The sequence below is a fragment of the Phanerochaete carnosa genome (genome assembly GCF_000300595.1).
Source record: "Phanerochaete carnosa HHB-10118-sp unplaced genomic scaffold PHACAscaffold_1, whole genome shotgun sequence".
Classification (NCBI taxonomy): domain Eukaryota; kingdom Fungi; phylum Basidiomycota; class Agaricomycetes; order Polyporales; family Phanerochaetaceae; genus Phanerochaete; species Phanerochaete carnosa.
The window spans coordinates 4510339-4528490 of NW_006767628.1; the positions used below are offsets into that span (position 1 = coordinate 4510339).

Genomic DNA, 18152 nt, shown 5'->3' on the forward strand with positions numbered 1-18152 from the left:
TAGCTCTGCAAGCCGCAATGCTAATGTCATTTTGGTGCAGACTGCGCGAACAGGGCGGGGCATCGCGGATTAGTGCACTACGTCTGGACGGCGACTCCTCTCTCTTCCAGTGACAGCCGAGTAATTTGTAATCAATGGTAATGGAATATGGTAAATAAATGTATACTGCATCACATCCTGAAGGACTCATGTAGTCAACAATATTATCTGGATTTCTACGCATTTGTTGCTGTAATGCCTCGCTGCATACCTGCGGAAGTGACGTCACGGAACTTTTTGATGCCGCGGAGAAAGCCGAAGAATTCCAATTAGGCAGTCGTAGCGGCGATTGCGGCTTTCTTCAACCATCTCCTCGCCCGAGGCGAGGCTTGCTCCCAAATGTCAGGTTCGGTCCATTCTCCGATCTGTATTGATAAAAATCCTAACATAGTGAAGGGAGGGGTCAATATTTCAAAAATCTTTACGGCAAAGGTCGTGGAAGACGCGGCAACACAGGTGCCAGAGGCTACCATGCTGGCGGTTCATTTGCCACTCAGAGGGGAGGACCGCATGCGGAAAATGCAGAGGATGGCACCTCTGAGTTTCGTAACGCCGGTAAGATTCTATGTTCTGTATTATCTTCTCATGCAAACATATTTGTTGCCGTAGAACAGCAACTTGGCCCTAGTAGAGGACAAAAGCGCAGGCGTGAAGGTGTGAAAGCGACTGCCACATAGCAGCCTTTGTTGGCTACTAATTGTTCTTGTACGGATAAGACTTTCGGGGGACCATTCAAGACCTTGTTGGTCTTCTGACAGAGCTGAACGCAAGAAGCTATTCCGCTTATCGCGATATACAGGGTATATCCCGTTTTTTTACTCACCCTTGTATTCCTGGCTTTACATCTGCTCCCTGTAGGTATCTGGAATCTGAAAGATAGCTCCTTATCGGCAGAGTACATCCAAAACGATCCTTTTGCTCCTCCGAGCAAATTTTGCTTGCGCGTGCCGCACGCCAATGCACGATATCCCTCTTCGATGTATGATAATCCCATACGGTATGTGAATCATTCCTTCTTCTCTCACTTCTGATCTAGAACCTACCGACGATAATCGCTAGGACGACCGCCCTCTGTGATTTCCTTGCACGTTCTTTATACACCACAATCTCGAGGCTCTCACCCAGGTTTCCGACCTCATCGTCCTCAACCAGCTGGTCTGCCGCTAAGGGCGGCGTGATATCAGCTGATAAGCCTGGGCAGCAAGTACTTCAACGATCATCTGTGATTCTCGACGGACATGGTATCGAGGCCCGCTTCACAATCAGCCTACCCGCCCAGAGCAGAACAATCCTCGGCTATGAGGCCGCTTCATTATTTAAGGAACAGGTGCCGAGATTAGAAAAGAGCCTAATGTTTTCAAGCCACGATCCCAGCGAGCTAGCAGAGTTCATTGACTGTATTGAGGATCAGCACGAGCTCACAAAGCAGCTCCGGGATTCTGGCAGGTTTCCGGCGTGTCCTTCATTCCTTAGTTATGCTAATCTAGTTTATAGGTCTCGTTGCCTTCGTTATTAACGGGGCTATTCTCCCCCGCGCCAGTGGCATTTCCGACCTTCCCCTCAATCCCTCGGAGAAGCTTGCCGTTCCTTTCCAGTCGCCACCTTCACTGTTGAATAGCTTCTACCTTCCTCATCGAGGCAAAATAGAAGGAATGGGGATATCCAAGGGCGTTACGATGATTGCCGGTGGGGGATTCCACGGGAAATCAACGCTGTTGGATGCCCTCGCGAAAGGATGTTACAGCCACATACCAGGAGGTGAACTACGATGTTCTGGCTTCATCGACACAGGCTTATTGAAATGGAGCAGATGGCCGAGAGTTTGTAGTCACATCCCAAAATATTGTCTCCGTACAAAGCGAGGACGGACGCCCAATTCGAAATGTTGACATTTCTCCTTTCATCGACCAGCTCCCTGGCCATGTGACGACAAACTCGTTCAAAACGGAAGATGCCAGCGGCAGTACAAGTATGGCTGCCGGTGTGATCGAAGCCCTAGAACTTGGGGCGGATACTCTCCTTTTCGATGAAGACACCTGCGCCACGAACTTCCTGATCCGGGATACGAGAATGCGGAAATTAATCAAGACGGACCCAATCAATCCCTTAGTCTCCAACGTGTGTATGCGTCCTACGATATGTGCGTTCCAGCCGTGTTCTAAATACAATATTGCAGGTTCGTGCCATGCTCCGTGACCACGGTTGCTCATCGATATTGGTCATCGGTGGTTGTGGTCAGTCTGTTATCCAAGCCAGACGAGACGTATTGATGGCTAAACGCGCATAACCCTCTAGGCGATTACTGTGACGTCGCTGATCTCGTGCTCGAAATGCGTGACTACGGCTGTTATGATATCACTGAAGAGGCTCGTAGGATCGCAGAAGAGGTCCCTTCTGTGGTCACTCAGTACGAAGGTAGAACACTCTTCACTGATTCCTCTTCCTGAGCTGACTGTGATTCTGTTGTGCAGCGCCGACATTCCCGCAGACTCGATCGCGACATATCCACTTGCCCAGTTTACCAACAGACCGCGGCAAGCTTACTGCGCGGAAAAATGGCACAGTTGATATCTTGCATGACATCTCGAACCCATCGAGCTTGCAAGAGACACTTGACTTGCGCGCCCTCGGACAACTGGTGTCTGACAGTCAGACAAGAGCTATAGCGAGTGCTCTCAAGGCCCTCCCAGGAATCATCAGGAGTCGGGACGTTCTCCACATCCTGCACAAGCAAGTGAACGATAGCTCGGAAAGTGACGAGGTTGGGGAAAGGCAATCCGATCCCGAGGAGAGTTCGTCAGATAGTACGAGCAGTCGGGTCAAGCAGTGGACGACCCTCAAGAAGGCCTTACGCCTGCTAGATCGAGAACTTGGTGAACGCGGGCTGGATCAGATCATGGAAGATGGGAAGCTCGATCCGTTCTTGGCTCGACCAAGGGCGATTGAAGTTGGGATGGCTATAAATCGCTTGGCAAGTATAAGCCTCGTTTTTGTATCACCGCCTTGTACTGAACTCGTCCCCCGTAGCGGTCTGTCAGCTTGAATTACTTCACTACAGTTGAGGACACAGCGCCAAGTTCAAGTGACAAGACGAAATGATGAAGAGGAGTGTGATAGGGTAATCACTGCAATTCTCTATCCAAGATTGTACCGCGTGGAAAATGAAAATTTCCAGGGATGAAGCCCAGAGCGTTGGAATGAATTCTGTGCACGCTCGTTTCTAACGCCAACTTGCAGTTATTACCTGTTGAGTTTACTGTACTTCACTCAGAGCTATACTTTGCAGAAGCTGATCCAGGAAGACAGTGCTGGCACCACGAATAAATCTATGTGCGAACGTCAGCTTGCCCATTGGGAGACTACTCCAAACCGTCGCTGGCCCTGGTTTCTCGTTTTAAACACTCGAAATTATACTATTAGCGACCACCTGTGGAGTAAGTATGAGCGATTATGTATAAGGACTCGTGCGTAATAATATACATGTGCGTTATATGTACGGTAAACAGTTTGCAATACATACTGCGAAGCACATCCATCAGAAGTTGAGCAGCTCTGTAGGTGGATCATATGCTCGAGGTATCAAACCTGTGCACAGTCTGTATGACATCCAAATTTTTGCGAGCAAAAACAAGCTGCCGGACCTGGTCAGCATCCCGTAGTCGAACCTCGTCGGGAACACTCACCATGTAAGGATTGGCTGTAGATCCAGTGGTATCTCCGAACACCTCATCTTTCGAGACGAGGGTCACGTTAGAATCGTTGTACTTAAACCACTGGTCAGGATGGTCCGGAAGGTTCCTTGAATAGAAGAAATAATGTCCGAATGAAGGAGACGATCCACGATGGATGAAGACTGAAGTCAGCTCGTACTGAGCTTCGTTATCGTTCTTCCAAAGATCTTCGAGCTCTTGCTTGAGCTTGCTGGCGTTCCCGCGCTCACGCTCAAGCTGTGCTGTGACGTGTGACTGCTCATCTTTCAGACGCGAGACAAGCTCGGTCGTTGCTTCTGGAAGCTGAAGCGTGTCCTGCCTCGATAGGAAGTCCGCTGCTGCGCCAAGTGCGGGGGCGTACGGAGCATGCTATCAACTGCGTTAGTAGACCAATAAACACGTATGAAGGATGATACTTACCTTCCCCTGCGTGAAGCGCTGAATGCGGTCTCGAGCAGCGTTGAGCTTCACCTGGATATCCTTGGTTCTAGCTCTCTTCTCCGGATCTGCGCTGTCGAGGAATCGGTCCATGCAGAGAGTCTCATCGAACTTCACATAAGCCTGCGACTTGTATGCTTGCTGCGTCTCGCGATCAAATTGCACCCGCTGCGAGGCCACGTAAGCATACTTGCTGAGTGAGCATTCATAGACGACTGACCTGGAGTTGGATCTGAAGCAGTGGCGGTAGATCCACAAGAGTAACCTCCATACGTCTCTTGACACCGTCCAATTCAACGATGTCATCGAAGTACCTGCCCAGCCCGTCGTATAGGTCGAAGCTCTCGTCCGAGACGTTCAAATGCAGATGCGAGAACAAGTCCTCCTTCTCATGAGTAGTAGAAGACTTTTGTTTCTTCGCGTCTGCATCTGTCAGGGGTGTGAGCAGTTGCCGCTTCTTGCCATAGAACAAGCTAGCAGTACAGTCCAATGAGTGAATGCGGCGGCGTAAGTAGAATGTAGATTTACCGTTTGATTACACTTGTCTTATCGCTTTGCGAACCAGACAAGCCTTGGTCTTGGAAGTTCAACAAAGCAGTCTCGATCTGGAACATGCAGTTATCCATACACTCGGAGACGTCATGTTGACGGCCTGTACCACAGTCAGCGAACTGTGTTGTTCATCCGAGAATTTAGCGCACCAAACATCATGCCCGTGTCGCTCGTAGTGGCAGCCTTCCGCGGTGGCAGTGGTGGCGGCTTCCGCTCCTGACTATCCTTCATTACCACATCCTCCTTCTCAGTAGTCTTGTGCTTCGACGATGAAGCTTTCCTTTCTGGAGTAGACCGCTCGGATTCCCTCGGGGGCGTGGACGCCTTCGAAACCATGACATAGTCCTTCTCGCCTTCGCTAGTCGTGATGCCCTCCATATCGACATCCGGTACCCGGCCACGGTTGCGCTTGCCGAGCACCGATGGCGATGGAGGCGTTCTTGGGGACTTCGGCGATGGAGATTTAGACTTCGGAGACTTCGGAGACTTCGGCGAGCGAATGGGAGAGGGTGATGAACGTCGCATGGTACCATCATCAACCAACGTGGCATCTGTATCGTTCGACGTGTCGGTACCAGCACCTCCCTGATCGTCTTCCTCCTCGTCTTGTGTTGTCACGAGAGCAAGCTTGGCAAGATCCAAGGTTGGTGTAACCGCAGCTTGGTCGCTATATTCCAAGTTCCTGAAAAGGTCCGCCAATTGATGAACGACTGTCTTTACATGAGACATATGGACAATATTTGAACTATTACAGAACGTACACTTCTTGGACCGGACGATCTCTCTTCTTGTAACCAACCGACCGCCAACTCGGTGGCGTTTGAGGTCGTCGTCAGTGAACTTATCCATGTCTAATGACTTCTCGCTAAGCGGTCCAACGGCGTCCCTCAAGTCCTTGATAGTGTAGAAGTACTACCAACGCAGTAAGCATCCAGCCACTACCACCAACCAGGATTATGCACACCTGAAGCAGCGAATTGAGATAACACGTGTTCCCCAGTTGGTTGAGTCCACGGGGCATGTCCAGCCTAGTTTCGCTGGTCACGTCTCCGGCTATTTCGGGAACGTCAAGCCATGTCATCAATGGAATCATGAACTAAACTCACGATCTCTGCCAGTTTCCAGGAACTTGCGCAGCCGCTCACTATCCGTGGCTTCCATGATGACGGTGAGAGCTTCCCGCATTCGGTCCGCTTGCGACGGCTGGTCTTCAACCTAGCGAGAGTAATCAGAAAAAAGAACCTTTGCAAATTTGGGTGACCGCAACTTACCCGCATAGCATAGATAGCAAGAAGCATGGTCTCGTCGACGTCCCTTGGAACATCCAGAGTCGAATACGCAGTGTCGGGCGCCATACCCGAGCCTTTACCCATTTCCCAGGCTTCTTGCAACCTCACACTTCCGCACAAGTCCGCGATAACTTTGAACGCTTCGATGAGGTCCGCCCTCGCAGATGCAGCGTCCGGTTCTCCCCAAACGCGCTTCATGGCATCCTTCCATGCCCCGATAATGAAGTCCTCGTCGGCATCCGCAAGTTCAACGCCCAGAGGCCCAGCCTTACCGAAACCCAGCAGTACCTCGGCCCTGTCAAGGTCGGTCCACGTGAAGCGATGTCGAGACTTCTCCTCTGCAAGCATGAGGTCCAGACTGTCTGGTGGGGGCACGCCACGGTTCTTCATAATTTCAATGATCTGAGCGAATGCGGTGAAGTAGTCGGGGGTCTTCTTAGGATCGCAACGACATTGCGCAAAGTAAGCAAAGGCGAGGAGTTCTGAAAGAGCCGATTAGAGACAGTGTCACTTCATATTACTTGATAAACTCACCGGGAGAGTAAGATACCGGACTCATTCCGAGCGTTTGCCAACATGGCTCCAGCTCTGGCAATCCGATTAGCGGCTCTGGTAGTACACCAGGTGCAACTGTCTATGGAATGAGAGCCCTGCTACTCCGCAATATCTTGCGACGTACGCTGATTAATATGAGCTCCGATGCCAGTCTGGTACATGTGCGTTGCATCTTCGACAGACGCATTGATGTGCTGGCCATGGAAGTCGGAGTTATCTTCTGTTGGACGCTTGAGCACTGTCGCGCCGACATCTAATGCTCAACTTACTCGGGCGGGTCTTATTGTACAGTGTGAGCCAGGTGCTAGCTTCTACCCATGCACGAAGCAGCTTCGCGCGGTTTCGCTTGCCCTCGGGCGTCGCTGTATCAATAGACGGGGGATTAAGAACTTGGCCATCATTCTGAATAGGCTCCGCCTTGAAATCTAGGACTTCAAACACTCGACGGCTTGGGACAGCGGTAAGCTGAGAGTGTTTTGCCCAAAGAGCAAGGACTTACACGGAGGCATTCCATCCGAGTTTGCTCTGGAACTTGTGTCGTGTGACAGGTAACGACCTGCTCTCGCCACGCCACAGTCTATTCTCGAGGATACTGTGTATACACAGAAAAATACGTATGCATTTAATACCGCGGATGACATACAAATAGCATCAAAGACGAAGACATACGTGATGACAGTCTCGAAACCAGTGACCACCGCAATCTCTCCAGTCTTCCCAAGTGGCGGATGCTCAAGCTTGTCTCTGACGAAATCTTCTAGTACCCGTAAAGGCAAGACGCCAGGGATTACCGGCGAGACCAGGCAGTAGACCGAGCATTGGCAGCAGAGATAGAGATCAAGTAAATCAAGCTCCTGGGTCTCCTCCTTCTCAGCAGCAGCCTCCTTAACATCGTCGTCTAGATGCAGGGTCATTTTTCGCCTTCGTTGCTTGCGAATAGCTTCTGTTTCCCACTCACTTCTCTTGAAGGGGGTAGTGAGCATGCGTGCGTCTACAGCCTTCTCATACTTGTGGAAGTGATGTGTCACATTCGCTCTTCCGACAGAGTGTTCTTCGTCGCCAATGCATGAACTAGTGCGTTTCCGTCTCGTCTGATCAGGGAAGGCGTATGTAGGCTTGAAGGTGGGCGAGATGGGAGGAAGTACAGACGAAGAGCACCAAGAAAGAAGCACCCAGCCGTTGTGCTCCTTGCAGTAGTATGCATGCGGATGGGGAACGGCGGTATGTATTTCATCAGCGGTCGGAGGCGAGGATGTAGCCGCAGTTGGTGGGGGACTACTAGCTGCGGAGGGTGCTTTGGGGGGCGGAGCAGACGCGCTTACAGAATAGAGCGTGTGGTGTGGATGATGAAGGACCTCAGCAAGAAGAGGGGGTAACATGCCAGGTCCCGGTCGCCTTCTTTGTACTTCCTTGTCCCACCACTTCTGCTCCTCCTCGTCATTCCGATCATCTATGTCCACTCTATTCGACCACCGGTTGTCCCAAGACTGCCAGCTGCCAACAGGCCCCAAGTTGTCCCACGTGGTGGTTCCGGAGTCGCCCCATGGCGTGAATGGCTCAAGAGATGGAATTTGCTCTTCGTGTGCGAGTGGTGGCAGGTCTGCGATCAGCTCTGGCTCGCGGAAGGTGTCTCTAGGCTTGTGGCTGGGCGGCGGAGAACCAGAAGGAGGCACATACGTCGTATGAGACGATCCGGCTTTCGACTTCGAGGATGAACCCGCGTAGAAGCTCGCCACAGGCACCGGTGCGTCCAGAGGTCGTGGCTCCTTCGGGAGCGGGCGATGCGCTTTGGGGCTATGATTCTCTTTCTCCGGGGAGGACTCGCTGGAATCAGAAGCTCTGCGGGCGGGAGGTTTAAGGGCGGGCGGCGAACGAGAAGGTGTGCCGCTGGTCATGTCTGTGAGATGAAGGTGAGGGAGAGGTGCAATGAGATGCGTGAGCCACGCGGCGAGCGCGTACACTCGATTATTGCTGATAACTTCCCGACTTGGTCAGACAGCCCATAATATTGATAATGCGCTAGCGTACACGTGCCCGGATAACCGAGGTGCATCGCGCACAATATTTAGACAGTGACCGCGGTTATACACTCCAGTTGAAGCTGAGAACTTCACTCGCTATCGCATTAAGACACCAATTGAACCGTACTCACGTTGCATCTTCATGGCTTTGGAATCTCCGTGATCTGCCGCACTCGACTCCTGCCTCGGATAACTCGCGGCTGAAATTACATGCTAGACGGTGCTGTCCTCTAGAGTAAGATGACTGGAGGCTAAATTGCTGTGACCTGAGGTGAGATGCGTTCAAATATACCTCCGAGACTCAATAGTCTTTCTCCACTACATCAGATATCGGACACAAAGACGGGCAACCATAGTGTACCGGATCCCGTCGTCGTAAAACCAATTTTCGACAGTCATTTTCGTAATCACATCTACTACGCACACAGAGTTTCGTGGCTCGTCGGCGTCGTGTCATTGATGCATACATGTTGGGCTTTAACGCGACGTGGGTGTATTGCACGGAGTAAGCTCGAGACATTGTGTTCTAACTCTCGGCACCTCTCGCCAACGCCTCTTGAGCCATGGCGCTCAATCTCCCACCAGAACAACGAGATGACTTCTTATCTCGCGGATGACCCAGTAAGTTCGGGATCTCCTCCCTCTTATCGCAACGGATACTCTAGTGTTGGCCTTGGCCAACATTTGCCATCATACCTTTGACACTGTTAGACACCTTTCTCAAGACAGCGTCGCCCAACTAGCCCACATGAGAACCTGCGGCTTCGAATGCGAAGTGCACAGGCGACGCACGTTTCCTTAAACTAAATCAGACACCACGTTTTAGCAGATTGCGTAGTCCACTGTTCACTATACGGACGAAGACGCACGCCATTCAAGCTCACGCGGAGCCCTAATTTCAAGACTTTGTCCTCGACTCGCGCAACGCTAACTAAAATAGCTGAGCTTATTCCACGAGCAACTAACTCTCGTACAAGAGGAGCTCGGCCGCCTGGGGGGAGAGGGTCAAGGCTTGTGCTAGAGAGCATCCGTCGAGTAAATACACGCGTATCATGCTGACTTCCTTTGTCACCCAGGGCAATTCAGACTATCAATGTATCGTTGAATTTTAAGATAATGTGACAAGACGTGTCCAAGTCGTAAAGGGCGCAAGGACCGACAGGCCTTGCGAATTCTACAGCAGGATACAATCCAAGAGTCTAAATAGTCCGGTTTCAGGAGAGCTGGCACCGCCAGAGACGATAAGTCCATGTTCATGGAGGGTAGAAAGATTACAATGATGCACGGTGATGAAGGGAGTCCATGACAGAAAGCAACGAACGGTAGATGAAAGGTCCGATGATGACAAGGGGACGTCTATGGATGTTTAACCAATACAAAAGTTCAAACCAAAGTCTGTCCACGAACTGGAGAGGGAAGCATGCTCAATAGGTCCAAACGCATGACTTGCCATCCAACGAAGGTGTGTAGCCCTTCGTGCATGAGTCTATGCGGCATTGACCAACGACGCAAGACACAGCATGCGCGCCTTTGATAGCGGTACAATCGTACCTGGCATCGGAGCGAGTACGGTCAGCGTGTGGGTGCGATAGGGCAATCAGACAGCACTCACTTGGTATCAACGCTCCCGCATCCACCACACGAGGTGAGGTCCTCAAACGTGTCCACACACTCGAACCCATCCCGAATCCACTCCGTCAGAGTCGTCGGCGACGACTGCGCGTCAATCGAACATACGCGCATCGGCGTCGGGCAGAGCTGCTGCGAGATGGCCTCCTCGGGTGTCAGTGGCTTCTGCCGGAGAGCACGTTTCTTGAGGGCGCCTGAGGGTACGGGGCTACGCGCGATGAGCGAGGGCGTTGAGGCGCGAGCCTGGAGGGACGGGGCGCTGCGAGCCACAAGAGTGGCATCGTTGCTGGGGAGCGCGACTATAGGCGAGACGATAGCCAGTGCAAGGAGGGCGAAAATGTGGATGAGCGTCGACAGATGCATGGTGATGATGGACTAAGCAGTGGTGGCAGTTCCAAGGGAGCTGGACACGGACACACACTGGGACCTCCTAGGTGACGAAAGGGGGTGAAAAGGGGAAGGGGAAGGCCGGCCACAGCTCGAAAGATAAATGACAGGTGTGGCGTCTGTCGGGCAGGATAATTGACGAGGGCAGGACCCCTCGGGGCGGACAAGGGTGCTGATGGTAAAGTTTTGATGCACAGACACGTTCGAGCACGTTCTCGCCTTAAGAGTCCGGCAGCTTAGATAAAGCAAGGGAGGGCATTGTTCACCCACCAATAGCGAAGCACGACGCGCAGACTATAATCACGTCGGCAGATGCATCGGCGTCGCGCTGTGTGGTGCTGTGCGGACCCTGACTGCTACTTTCTCCCCTTCGTCGGATGCCACGACGACCGTCCTGTTTGTATTGTTGTCATCGTTGCTTCTCTTGTGCAGATGCTGTCCAATAAAGCTAGCGAGCTCAGCGAGCTGGGGACAATGGTTACAAAATGTAGTTGTAGTCTAACGTAGGTTGGCGCCGAGCCAGCTTCTTGGCGTAACACTAATTATTTCCGGCCGCCGTCCAATGTCCAATTTCGTTGCGCCCCGCCGGGCCAGGTCCCGCTGTGCAAGCTGTGCAAGGTTTCGACGCAAAGCAGAGTGGATAAGGAGGACGTTGATCCTGCGGGAGGCAACTATCTATGAAAAAGCAGCGATATCGAAAAAGCCTGCGAGATGGACAGCCGTCGTGATAGCAAGCAGCCTGCAAGGAAACGAAAGCCTGATATCCAGCGCGGTGTGGCGTGCTGTCACGTCGGCGCGAAGCAGGACATGTACGATAAATCCCACGATGGCGACATAGACCCGACGACGTCGGTGGTTCAGGAGTGGCTGATCAGCTCGATTCACAGCCGTTGCCCGGTTTCGCGCGGGAATGCTCTCTTCCACCTCCTTCCGCGCACGCGGAACGCGACCTTGCGTGGTCACATATCCGCGCCGTCTGTCAGTCGCATAGATTGCAAAATCATCCCTGGCCGACAGCGGCAGCTAGACGACCACGAGCGTGCCGCTATGTCAGAAGCGAGATGAACTCAGTTCACCATTCAAGCATAAGATAACAGTGGTTCTCTGTGTACCAGACCCTACTTCCCTGAGAGGAAATGTCAGCCGCAAAGCGCTGAGGGTGCGCCGCAGAAACTCTCGGAACGCGCAGCTTCTAGTGGGCTCCGCGTGAGAAGATCGTTGCGCGTGCATCTCCATGCCGCAGCCCATTAATCTCGACGCACTGCAATTCGCAGGCACAGTGAGACAATGGAGCACATCCCGTCGGCAGAGGTGAGCAACGCTGGCATGCGTGGCCGAGGAAGATGATTATAGTCTAACTCGTGTTATCAGTAGTATGTTCGAAGCGGCGTCGTATAACTCTCACCCTACACGTGTTCGCATCTTGCCATGAAGTAGGAGCCGCCTGGTTGCGACATCCCTGCGGAGCGAAGTCAGCATGAGTGAGCAACGAAGAGAAGGCAGCAACAACCTTCGCTTTGGCGCAGGAATCAGCGCTCCGTCCCAACGTCTTTGAGCTCCGTTTCAGGAACACAGGTCCCAAGCCACAAAGTGTGTTGGTATGAGCAAGCCTCCTTTGCAGAGTCAGTAGACGATATGTTTATCTGACACATGTGCCCCAAAAGTGGATGTTGCACACTGATCTCCTGCCGCCGACCGACCATGTCCTCGTCCAGGGAGTGAGCCGCGATGCCGATGTGAACATAATCGGTCGCCGGAGGGTTATGAGGGCTTCACTTCGAGTTATTAGACTATAGGGCACTATCTGTCTTGATCCTCCTATATCAATTATAAGGCGGAAATTTGGCAGCCTCCATCGCGGCATGTACATTGCCATGGAATGAGATCATGCCAGGTCGTGAAGGTAAGAGATAGTAAAGACACTCACGACGACCCCGGATGACAAGGCAAGAAGAATACAATCAAAGATGATAAAGCCAATGAGAGCACAGAAGAACGCGCTAGACCGTTCGTCCGGCTGGTCATACGCGGGCTCACTGACTCTAATAGGACTGCTCCTATAAGATAACAATTGATCAGCGTCGACATCAAGGTGCGAAATCGTAGCAGCCAAGATGGATGTACCGGACCGCAGACAGCCAAAGACAGTGAAATATTGCTTTAGTACGCTGCAGTCGTGTGGTGAAAGTGTTTCAAAGGAAAGGAAAGGATCCGGTCGAGCACACTTACGATTACCACTATTCTTTTATGGATGCCTTCGTAAAGGCACCTGCCGCACCACTGTACATGACCGTACCATTTTAGCGAAAGTTCAAAATGCGTGAATACAGTGCCAGTCCCGATAACACACACAGCCCCCTGATGCGAATCCTTGCTCTCGAATTCGTGTGCAGAAATTTGGGTGCCGCACAACGTCTCGTCTCTTCCAAGCGCTGTAGCCGTACGAGTGTAGTTAGTCAATCAATACAAACTAAGATTGTATTCTGCTTACGATTATGAAAGCATCGTCGACAGCATCTCAAGGGCGTCTCGCAGTGACGACCTCGATATTCTCCAGTGATCTGATAGTGATATACACAGTGGCGTTTTTCGAATTCACGTAGAAGCCGCGGCGATCGCTATCAGAGCTGTTCGCGATAGCAGCGACCTCCCAGCCGCTGCGGTTCCACTGGCCGGCGGGGCCAAAGTTGTCAGCGATGTGGTACCATTTGTCGTCGCCGTTCGAGTTCGACCACTTCGACACAAAAGCCTGGTAACCGCTGCAGCCTCCGACCTGCCTGATGCAGATGCGATCTCCGATATACGGCAGGCCGCCGTCGCAATGATTCTCTGGGTATGTCAGAGAACAAACTGTAGTTGAATGAGAGACCTGTAGAGGCTTACTGCCATTGGTGGTCAATCTTGCTTGGGGAGAGGGCGGAAACATGCTATACCCAGTCGGCGGGTTATATAAGGCCAGCGTAAGTCCATCGTTTGGTGAAAGATAAAAACCCTTCATCGATGAGGATCTACGGATGGAATTGAGATACTGAAACGTGGCCACCGCAGAACCTATATATTGACGTGAAAGGGATCTTCGCAGTGAGCTATGTTCAATTGCAATAGTATATCGGTAAAAGCGGCCTCGTCGATGCTTCTGTACGTCCATAGAATGCTAAGTCGTGATGCGTTCCTTCGCTCGTTCACAGTGCCCTTGCATGCAACACACCTACCTCCCATTTTGTCGGATGAGGATCACGCCGATCACATAGTTATAGCACTGCGTTTTTGTCAACCCTAGCTGACCCAGACTTGATCTATTGAGCTCATCTGTGAACCAGCTGCCGCATAAAGAAATGGCCGAAGCTCGTACCCTTAAGCTCAAGGCCCCATGCTCGAGTAGCATTGGATCTGCCACAGTGACTCCGCTGTAGTCGCATTCTGTCAAGCTTGCCAATTATATTGATGCGCACCGAGTAATAATGCACAACAGGGTTAATATTATAGTCGCAATGAAACTTCGCAGCTTGAGCTATATGCCAACAGAACGTTAAAGGGAAAATCAAGATGGTCCGAGGAACAGCGCTGTTGCACGTGACACCTATTTACGGACGCGTCGGCGTTGGCTCTGAGTCACCCAACGTTCAATCACAACCCTGTACTCGTCTCTCTGGCATCACCGAGGCATCAGCTTGCAGTAAGCTTTTATGTCTCCTGCTTGCATTGTATTGAGTCTTAGAGCACGGATCCTAGGCGGAGCGCTATGTCAGACGTTGACGAATACGACACGTACAACGTTTCCTTCGACTCTGAGATACTACCTTTTATAATCGAGCTCCCTCAGTCTCAGGAGCCGCTTCCAGAGACGGTGCTTGATGTGTCGGCTGCAGCAGACGCTCCGACAAGCCCAAAGTCGACGTATAGCGACGAATTTTCCAAATATGATCTCTCAGAGTTTACGGCAGAGGAGCTCACTGCTCTCGACGCCTCGATCGCAGCCCGAGCTCCCGGGAGCAGTCATACAATACCGGGATATGAGGCGCATATGGATCCGCGGTCTTGTAACTCCAGTGGTCCTGCTATTGAGATTGAGATAGAGAAACCTGCTGACGAATTTACGGGACGGCAGACACCTTCTGCAAACCAGCCCATTGCACAATCTCCTCAGGCTGGACCCTCAACAGAAGTGATGGACGAATCTGTGGATTCAATGCCGCCAGTACCTCCATACGGAAAGGACAGCCATTTTTACCGCTTCAGACGACGTACAGGGACGCTGGCTGTGACTGATCTCAGCGCGCCTTCCTGGTATGTTTGCGATCATCTAGTACGGCGCATCTAGCATATCCATTTGGTGCTTCTAGGTGCGAGGTGCAGTTTGAATATGGTCTACTGCAGAAGCGAAGTAGAAAGCTCGATCAGAGGCCTGCATCTTTTGCGACGACCACAGGCAAGGTTATCTACGTTGACCAACAAGCGGCGAAAACGATGGACAAGATAGCGAAACGGGGTGCTGTATGGTTTTATCTTCGTGCTGGTGATCTGTTGCGCTTAGGTAATTACTACAGTCGGTGCACAAGGCTCTGGAGAGGGAGATCCATCCCGAGAAGATACCTATCGAAGTGAAGACGGAGGAAGAACGATGGGCCTTACGGTATATTTTACAAAGAGCCTATCCTCGAAGTCTTCCTGACTTAAGTCGAAGCATATTGCAAATGATTGAGTCTGTACAGTCCCTCATCGAGATTGGCAAATGCGTAAGCTTTCCATCGCCCCAACATTGGCTTTGCTGACCAACAGCTTAGAGGGAAATGCCGGTTTTTGGTATCCTTCAAGGTCAAGTCGTTGTGGGCATTATCGTGAGTCTCGGTGACAAATATTACCAGTTCTTTCGTCATACTGCCATATAGGACGAGATTCAGCGACGCCCATTTAAAGAGCCATCCTCGACCCCATCATCTCCAGACTCCGAAGGCAACGATCGCAAGCGTGAGAGGCCTGATGCGAGCCTGCCATCAACGCCCTCGAAATCTAAATCGAAGAAAGTGCGTTGCAGTTTGTCGCCGTCCCAGCCTTCAGTTACGGCCTTCTTCTCTCCCCGAAAAGGTGCCGCCGACCACTGCAGACCTGCTACACCCGTCACTTTGTCCCCGCCTCTGCCACAGTATAAACTCCATGTGATGGACACAAAGAGCCGAAACACACCTACCTTGCCACCGGAAGAAGACATGCTGCCGGCTCGGCTTCAGCTTATGTTCTACCATAGGCTCCTCTCCAGTGCAACGGCCAAACCTGCAACTTCTGCCCATGGCGTTGGCTTCGACACGGTCTGGGCTCAGTTGAATCTGTCACCGATTCGGCCATTCTCGAAGCAGTTCACGGAAGAAGCTGGTCTAGACGATAACGACGTGAAATGCCTGGTGGATGTCGTGCGCATGTGGCAAAATACGGTCGAGATGCTCCACATCAAGGGTGTGGACGACACTTTGACGATCATATACCGAACTCAAGCTCGCCGGCGGAAGAGCTTCAAAGGCAAGGCAAGAGCCCAACCGGTGCAGGACAGCGTTTCTGGCAAGCAGCAAGGGCAGTACCAGCTCTTGCGAGACATAATGGCCAATGTGGCCGTCATGGATCCACTGACGCCTCAGGTACAAGAGCGGCTCCTCCAGCTGGGTATGGCAGCTCTGAAGGGCTCAGCTGTTTCTGGCGCTCGAGCAGATAAACCGGAGCGCAAGTCTCCTCGAGTAGAGGATGTACCGGGGACGGCTGAACAGGCGGTTCTTGACGAGTTGCGGAGCCATCCGAAGATGAAGGCGTCAACCTCTGTGCCTGGTGCAATGAACCCCGGTGTTCCCGACGCTACCATTGTCCCAGAAGCGGATTCAAACCCTGGAGACGACATCATTGGAATCAAGAACTTTGTTGTTGACAACGACTTCCTTGATAAGTATCTCACCAGTATACTCCAATTCTGGTACGGTAAGCGTCCACCTCAGGGCGTGGACATCAATTTGACGAGACGGTGCTCGTGAGTGACGTCTTTTGGCCTCTGTTTTAGCAATGCTTACGACACTGCTACAGATGGTGCGAATATCGAGATGGGTGTGAGTGGAGGGAGATGAAAGCGGAGGAGGCTGAGAGCCACCGTAAGGCAGAGAGCGAGAACAGCGTCTGAACGTTAATTACCTGTGATTTGCTACGTGCTCTTCGCCATCAATTGTTATATACTATTGTATATTCGGATGTTCATGCGTTATGGGGCCGCCAGCCCGCCGGTTTCAAGTGGCGATGCGTACCACTTGCAATTTCAGATGTAGCCGAGGCAGGCGTCAATCGAGCGCGCCACCATGGCTACGCTTTCCTGTTCGACTTGATTCCAACGGCCATCCGCCAGTTGACTCTGGTGCACCATGGAGGGCATTCCTGACGAGTCTGCGATTTCCAAGGCTGCGGAACTCACCGTACTTGATTTGACTGGACAGAATGTTAAGTTCGGCGATTTGTTTGAGGACAAGAAAATTGTCGTGATTTTCATCCGTGAGTACCGGTGCTTTCAGAACCGCCCCATCGTCTCAGCACGCTTTCACAGGTCATTTTTTCTGTGGCGTAAGTCAGCAGACACCAATCAGTTTTACTTGTACCGACCAGACCTTCTGTATTATAGAATTGCCAGGTACACCTGACCGGTTGACGAGTTGACCTCATCAGCCTTCTCACGGCCACCTTCCTCCCTCCCAGGCCTACGTGTCTCAGCTGGCGGCGGTGGAGCAGGAAGCTTTTGACAAGGCCGGTGTTTCGCTTTTGATTATAGGCTGCGGCGACTATCAGCCCATAAAGAACTACGCCGACAACACCGGCTTCCGGGGCCCCATCTACGCTGACCCTACTCGCGCGTTGTACCACCACTTCGGACTCATCGAGAACCTCAACACGACGCCCGCAGACGAGGAAAAGAAGAGTTACCTCGCAGGCCAAAGCAGGATTGGCAACGCTCTGGGCAGTATTTGGGTATTGGCCTCTGTCTTGTTGGTTTTCCTGACGCTGGCTTACGCCCTGCATGCAGAGAGGTCCTCTCAAGAACCCTCACCACATGGGCAAACAGGGCAACATCTCCCAGCTTGGGGGCGAATTCATCTTTGGCCCCGGTGTGTACCGGCTACCCTAACCATATGTAGTGGGCAGGCTAGAACTTACTATCCACTGATGTAGGCAACCGATGTTCCTATGCCTCTCGCATGAAACACACCGAGGATCGTAAGTAATTGACATATTCCCACAGTTGTCAGCACTTACCCGAGATAATAGATGTCGAAGTGGCCGAGCTCATGAAGGAGGCTGGAGTGGAATATCATTGAGTACGAAGTTAGAGCCCTGTATATTAAACAAGAGGCTACACCAACTTGAAACTGGATACCCGCACTTAACCCAACCACAAGTCCTGAAGTAACCCCAAAAGCCCAAAGATCATAGAAACGGTACACGTACAACTTAAAACATTATGAACCACACAGTGTATACATACGGTGGTGGACAAATCGCTCTACAATACA

At 51.8% G+C, this 18152-nt stretch overlaps 6 protein-coding genes across 6 annotated transcripts; 3 read left to right on the plus strand and 3 right to left on the minus strand.

The window, feature by feature from the left end:
- Positions 1-361: 361 nt before the first annotated feature.
- PHACADRAFT_180634 (uncharacterized protein) lies at positions 362-3082 on the plus strand (the record flags this gene model as incomplete). Its single annotated transcript, XM_007390872.1, has 11 exons — positions 362-385; positions 436-594; positions 649-693; positions 756-839; positions 898-1036; positions 1099-1436; positions 1534-1797; positions 1850-2157; positions 2216-2273; positions 2335-2454; positions 2511-3082. Exons 1-11 carry the CDS (start codon positions 379-381, stop codon positions 3080-3082), a joined length of 2094 nt encoding a protein of 697 aa, XP_007390934.1. The 5' UTR covers positions 362-378.
- Positions 3083-3602: 520 nt separating this feature from the next.
- Positions 3603-7962, minus strand: PHACADRAFT_85514 (uncharacterized protein; the record flags this gene model as incomplete). Its single annotated transcript, XM_007390873.1, has 18 exons — positions 3603-3671; positions 3723-4118; positions 4170-4355; positions 4408-4660; positions 4716-4839; positions 4889-5178; positions 5227-5449; positions 5501-5651; positions 5704-5792; positions 5846-5954; positions 6011-6510; positions 6563-6658; positions 6708-6813; positions 6974-7031; positions 7083-7175; positions 7253-7437; positions 7474-7481; positions 7542-7962. 18 exons carry the CDS (start codon positions 7960-7962, stop codon positions 3603-3605), a joined length of 3357 nt encoding a protein of 1118 aa, XP_007390935.1.
- A 1744-nt stretch (positions 7963-9706) lies between these two features.
- On the minus strand, positions 9707-10664 carry PHACADRAFT_248197 (uncharacterized protein). Its single transcript, XM_007390874.1, has 2 exons — positions 10217-10664; positions 9707-10155 (listed from the first exon to the last, which is right to left on the minus strand). The coding sequence occupies exons 1-2, from the start codon at positions 10594-10596 to the stop codon at positions 10029-10031; spliced, it is 507 nt and encodes a 168-aa protein (XP_007390936.1). The 5' UTR covers positions 10597-10664; the 3' UTR covers positions 9707-10028.
- A 2125-nt stretch (positions 10665-12789) lies between these two features.
- PHACADRAFT_248199 (uncharacterized protein) lies at positions 12790-13742 on the minus strand. Its single transcript, XM_007390875.1, has one exon. The coding sequence runs from the start codon at positions 13544-13546 to the stop codon at positions 13139-13141; it is 408 nt and encodes a 135-aa protein (XP_007390937.1). The 5' UTR covers positions 13547-13742; the 3' UTR covers positions 12790-13138.
- Positions 13743-14634: 892 nt separating this feature from the next.
- On the plus strand, positions 14635-16822 carry PHACADRAFT_248200 (uncharacterized protein). Its single transcript, XM_007390876.1, has 7 exons — positions 14635-14907; positions 14964-15114; positions 15168-15253; positions 15305-15356; positions 15405-15458; positions 15510-16630; positions 16684-16822. Exons 1-7 carry the CDS (start codon positions 14789-14791, stop codon positions 16775-16777), a joined length of 1677 nt encoding a protein of 558 aa, XP_007390938.1. The 5' UTR covers positions 14635-14788; the 3' UTR covers positions 16778-16822.
- A 190-nt stretch (positions 16823-17012) lies between these two features.
- PHACADRAFT_190701 (uncharacterized protein) lies at positions 17013-17957 on the plus strand (the record flags this gene model as incomplete). Its single annotated transcript, XM_007390877.1, has 7 exons — positions 17013-17139; positions 17192-17208; positions 17267-17275; positions 17341-17610; positions 17666-17747; positions 17812-17856; positions 17908-17957. 7 exons carry the CDS (start codon positions 17013-17015, stop codon positions 17955-17957), a joined length of 600 nt encoding a protein of 199 aa, XP_007390939.1.
- Positions 17958-18152: the final 195 nt, after the last annotated feature.

Coding starts and splice junctions, on each gene's coding strand:
- PHACADRAFT_248197 (XM_007390874.1), bottom strand. CDS start 10,596: ATGCATCTGTCGACGCTCATCCACATTTTCGCCCTCCTTGCACTGGCT. Junction 10,156..10,216: donor TGCGGGAGCGTTGATACCAA/GTGAGTGCTGTC, acceptor CTCCGATGCCAG/GTACGATTGTACCGCTATCA.
- PHACADRAFT_248199 (XM_007390875.1), bottom strand. CDS start 13,546: ATGTTTCCGCCCTCTCCCCAAGCAAGATTGACCACCAATGGCAGTAAG.
- PHACADRAFT_248200 (XM_007390876.1), top strand. CDS start 14,789: ATGGACGAATCTGTGGATTCAATGCCGCCAGTACCTCCATACGGAAAG. Junction 15,459..15,509: donor AAGTCGTTGTGGGCATTATC/GTGAGTCTCGGT, acceptor ACTGCCATATAG/GACGAGATTCAGCGACGCCC. Junction 16,631..16,683: donor AATTTGACGAGACGGTGCTC/GTGAGTGACGTC, acceptor ACACTGCTACAG/ATGGTGCGAATATCGAGATG.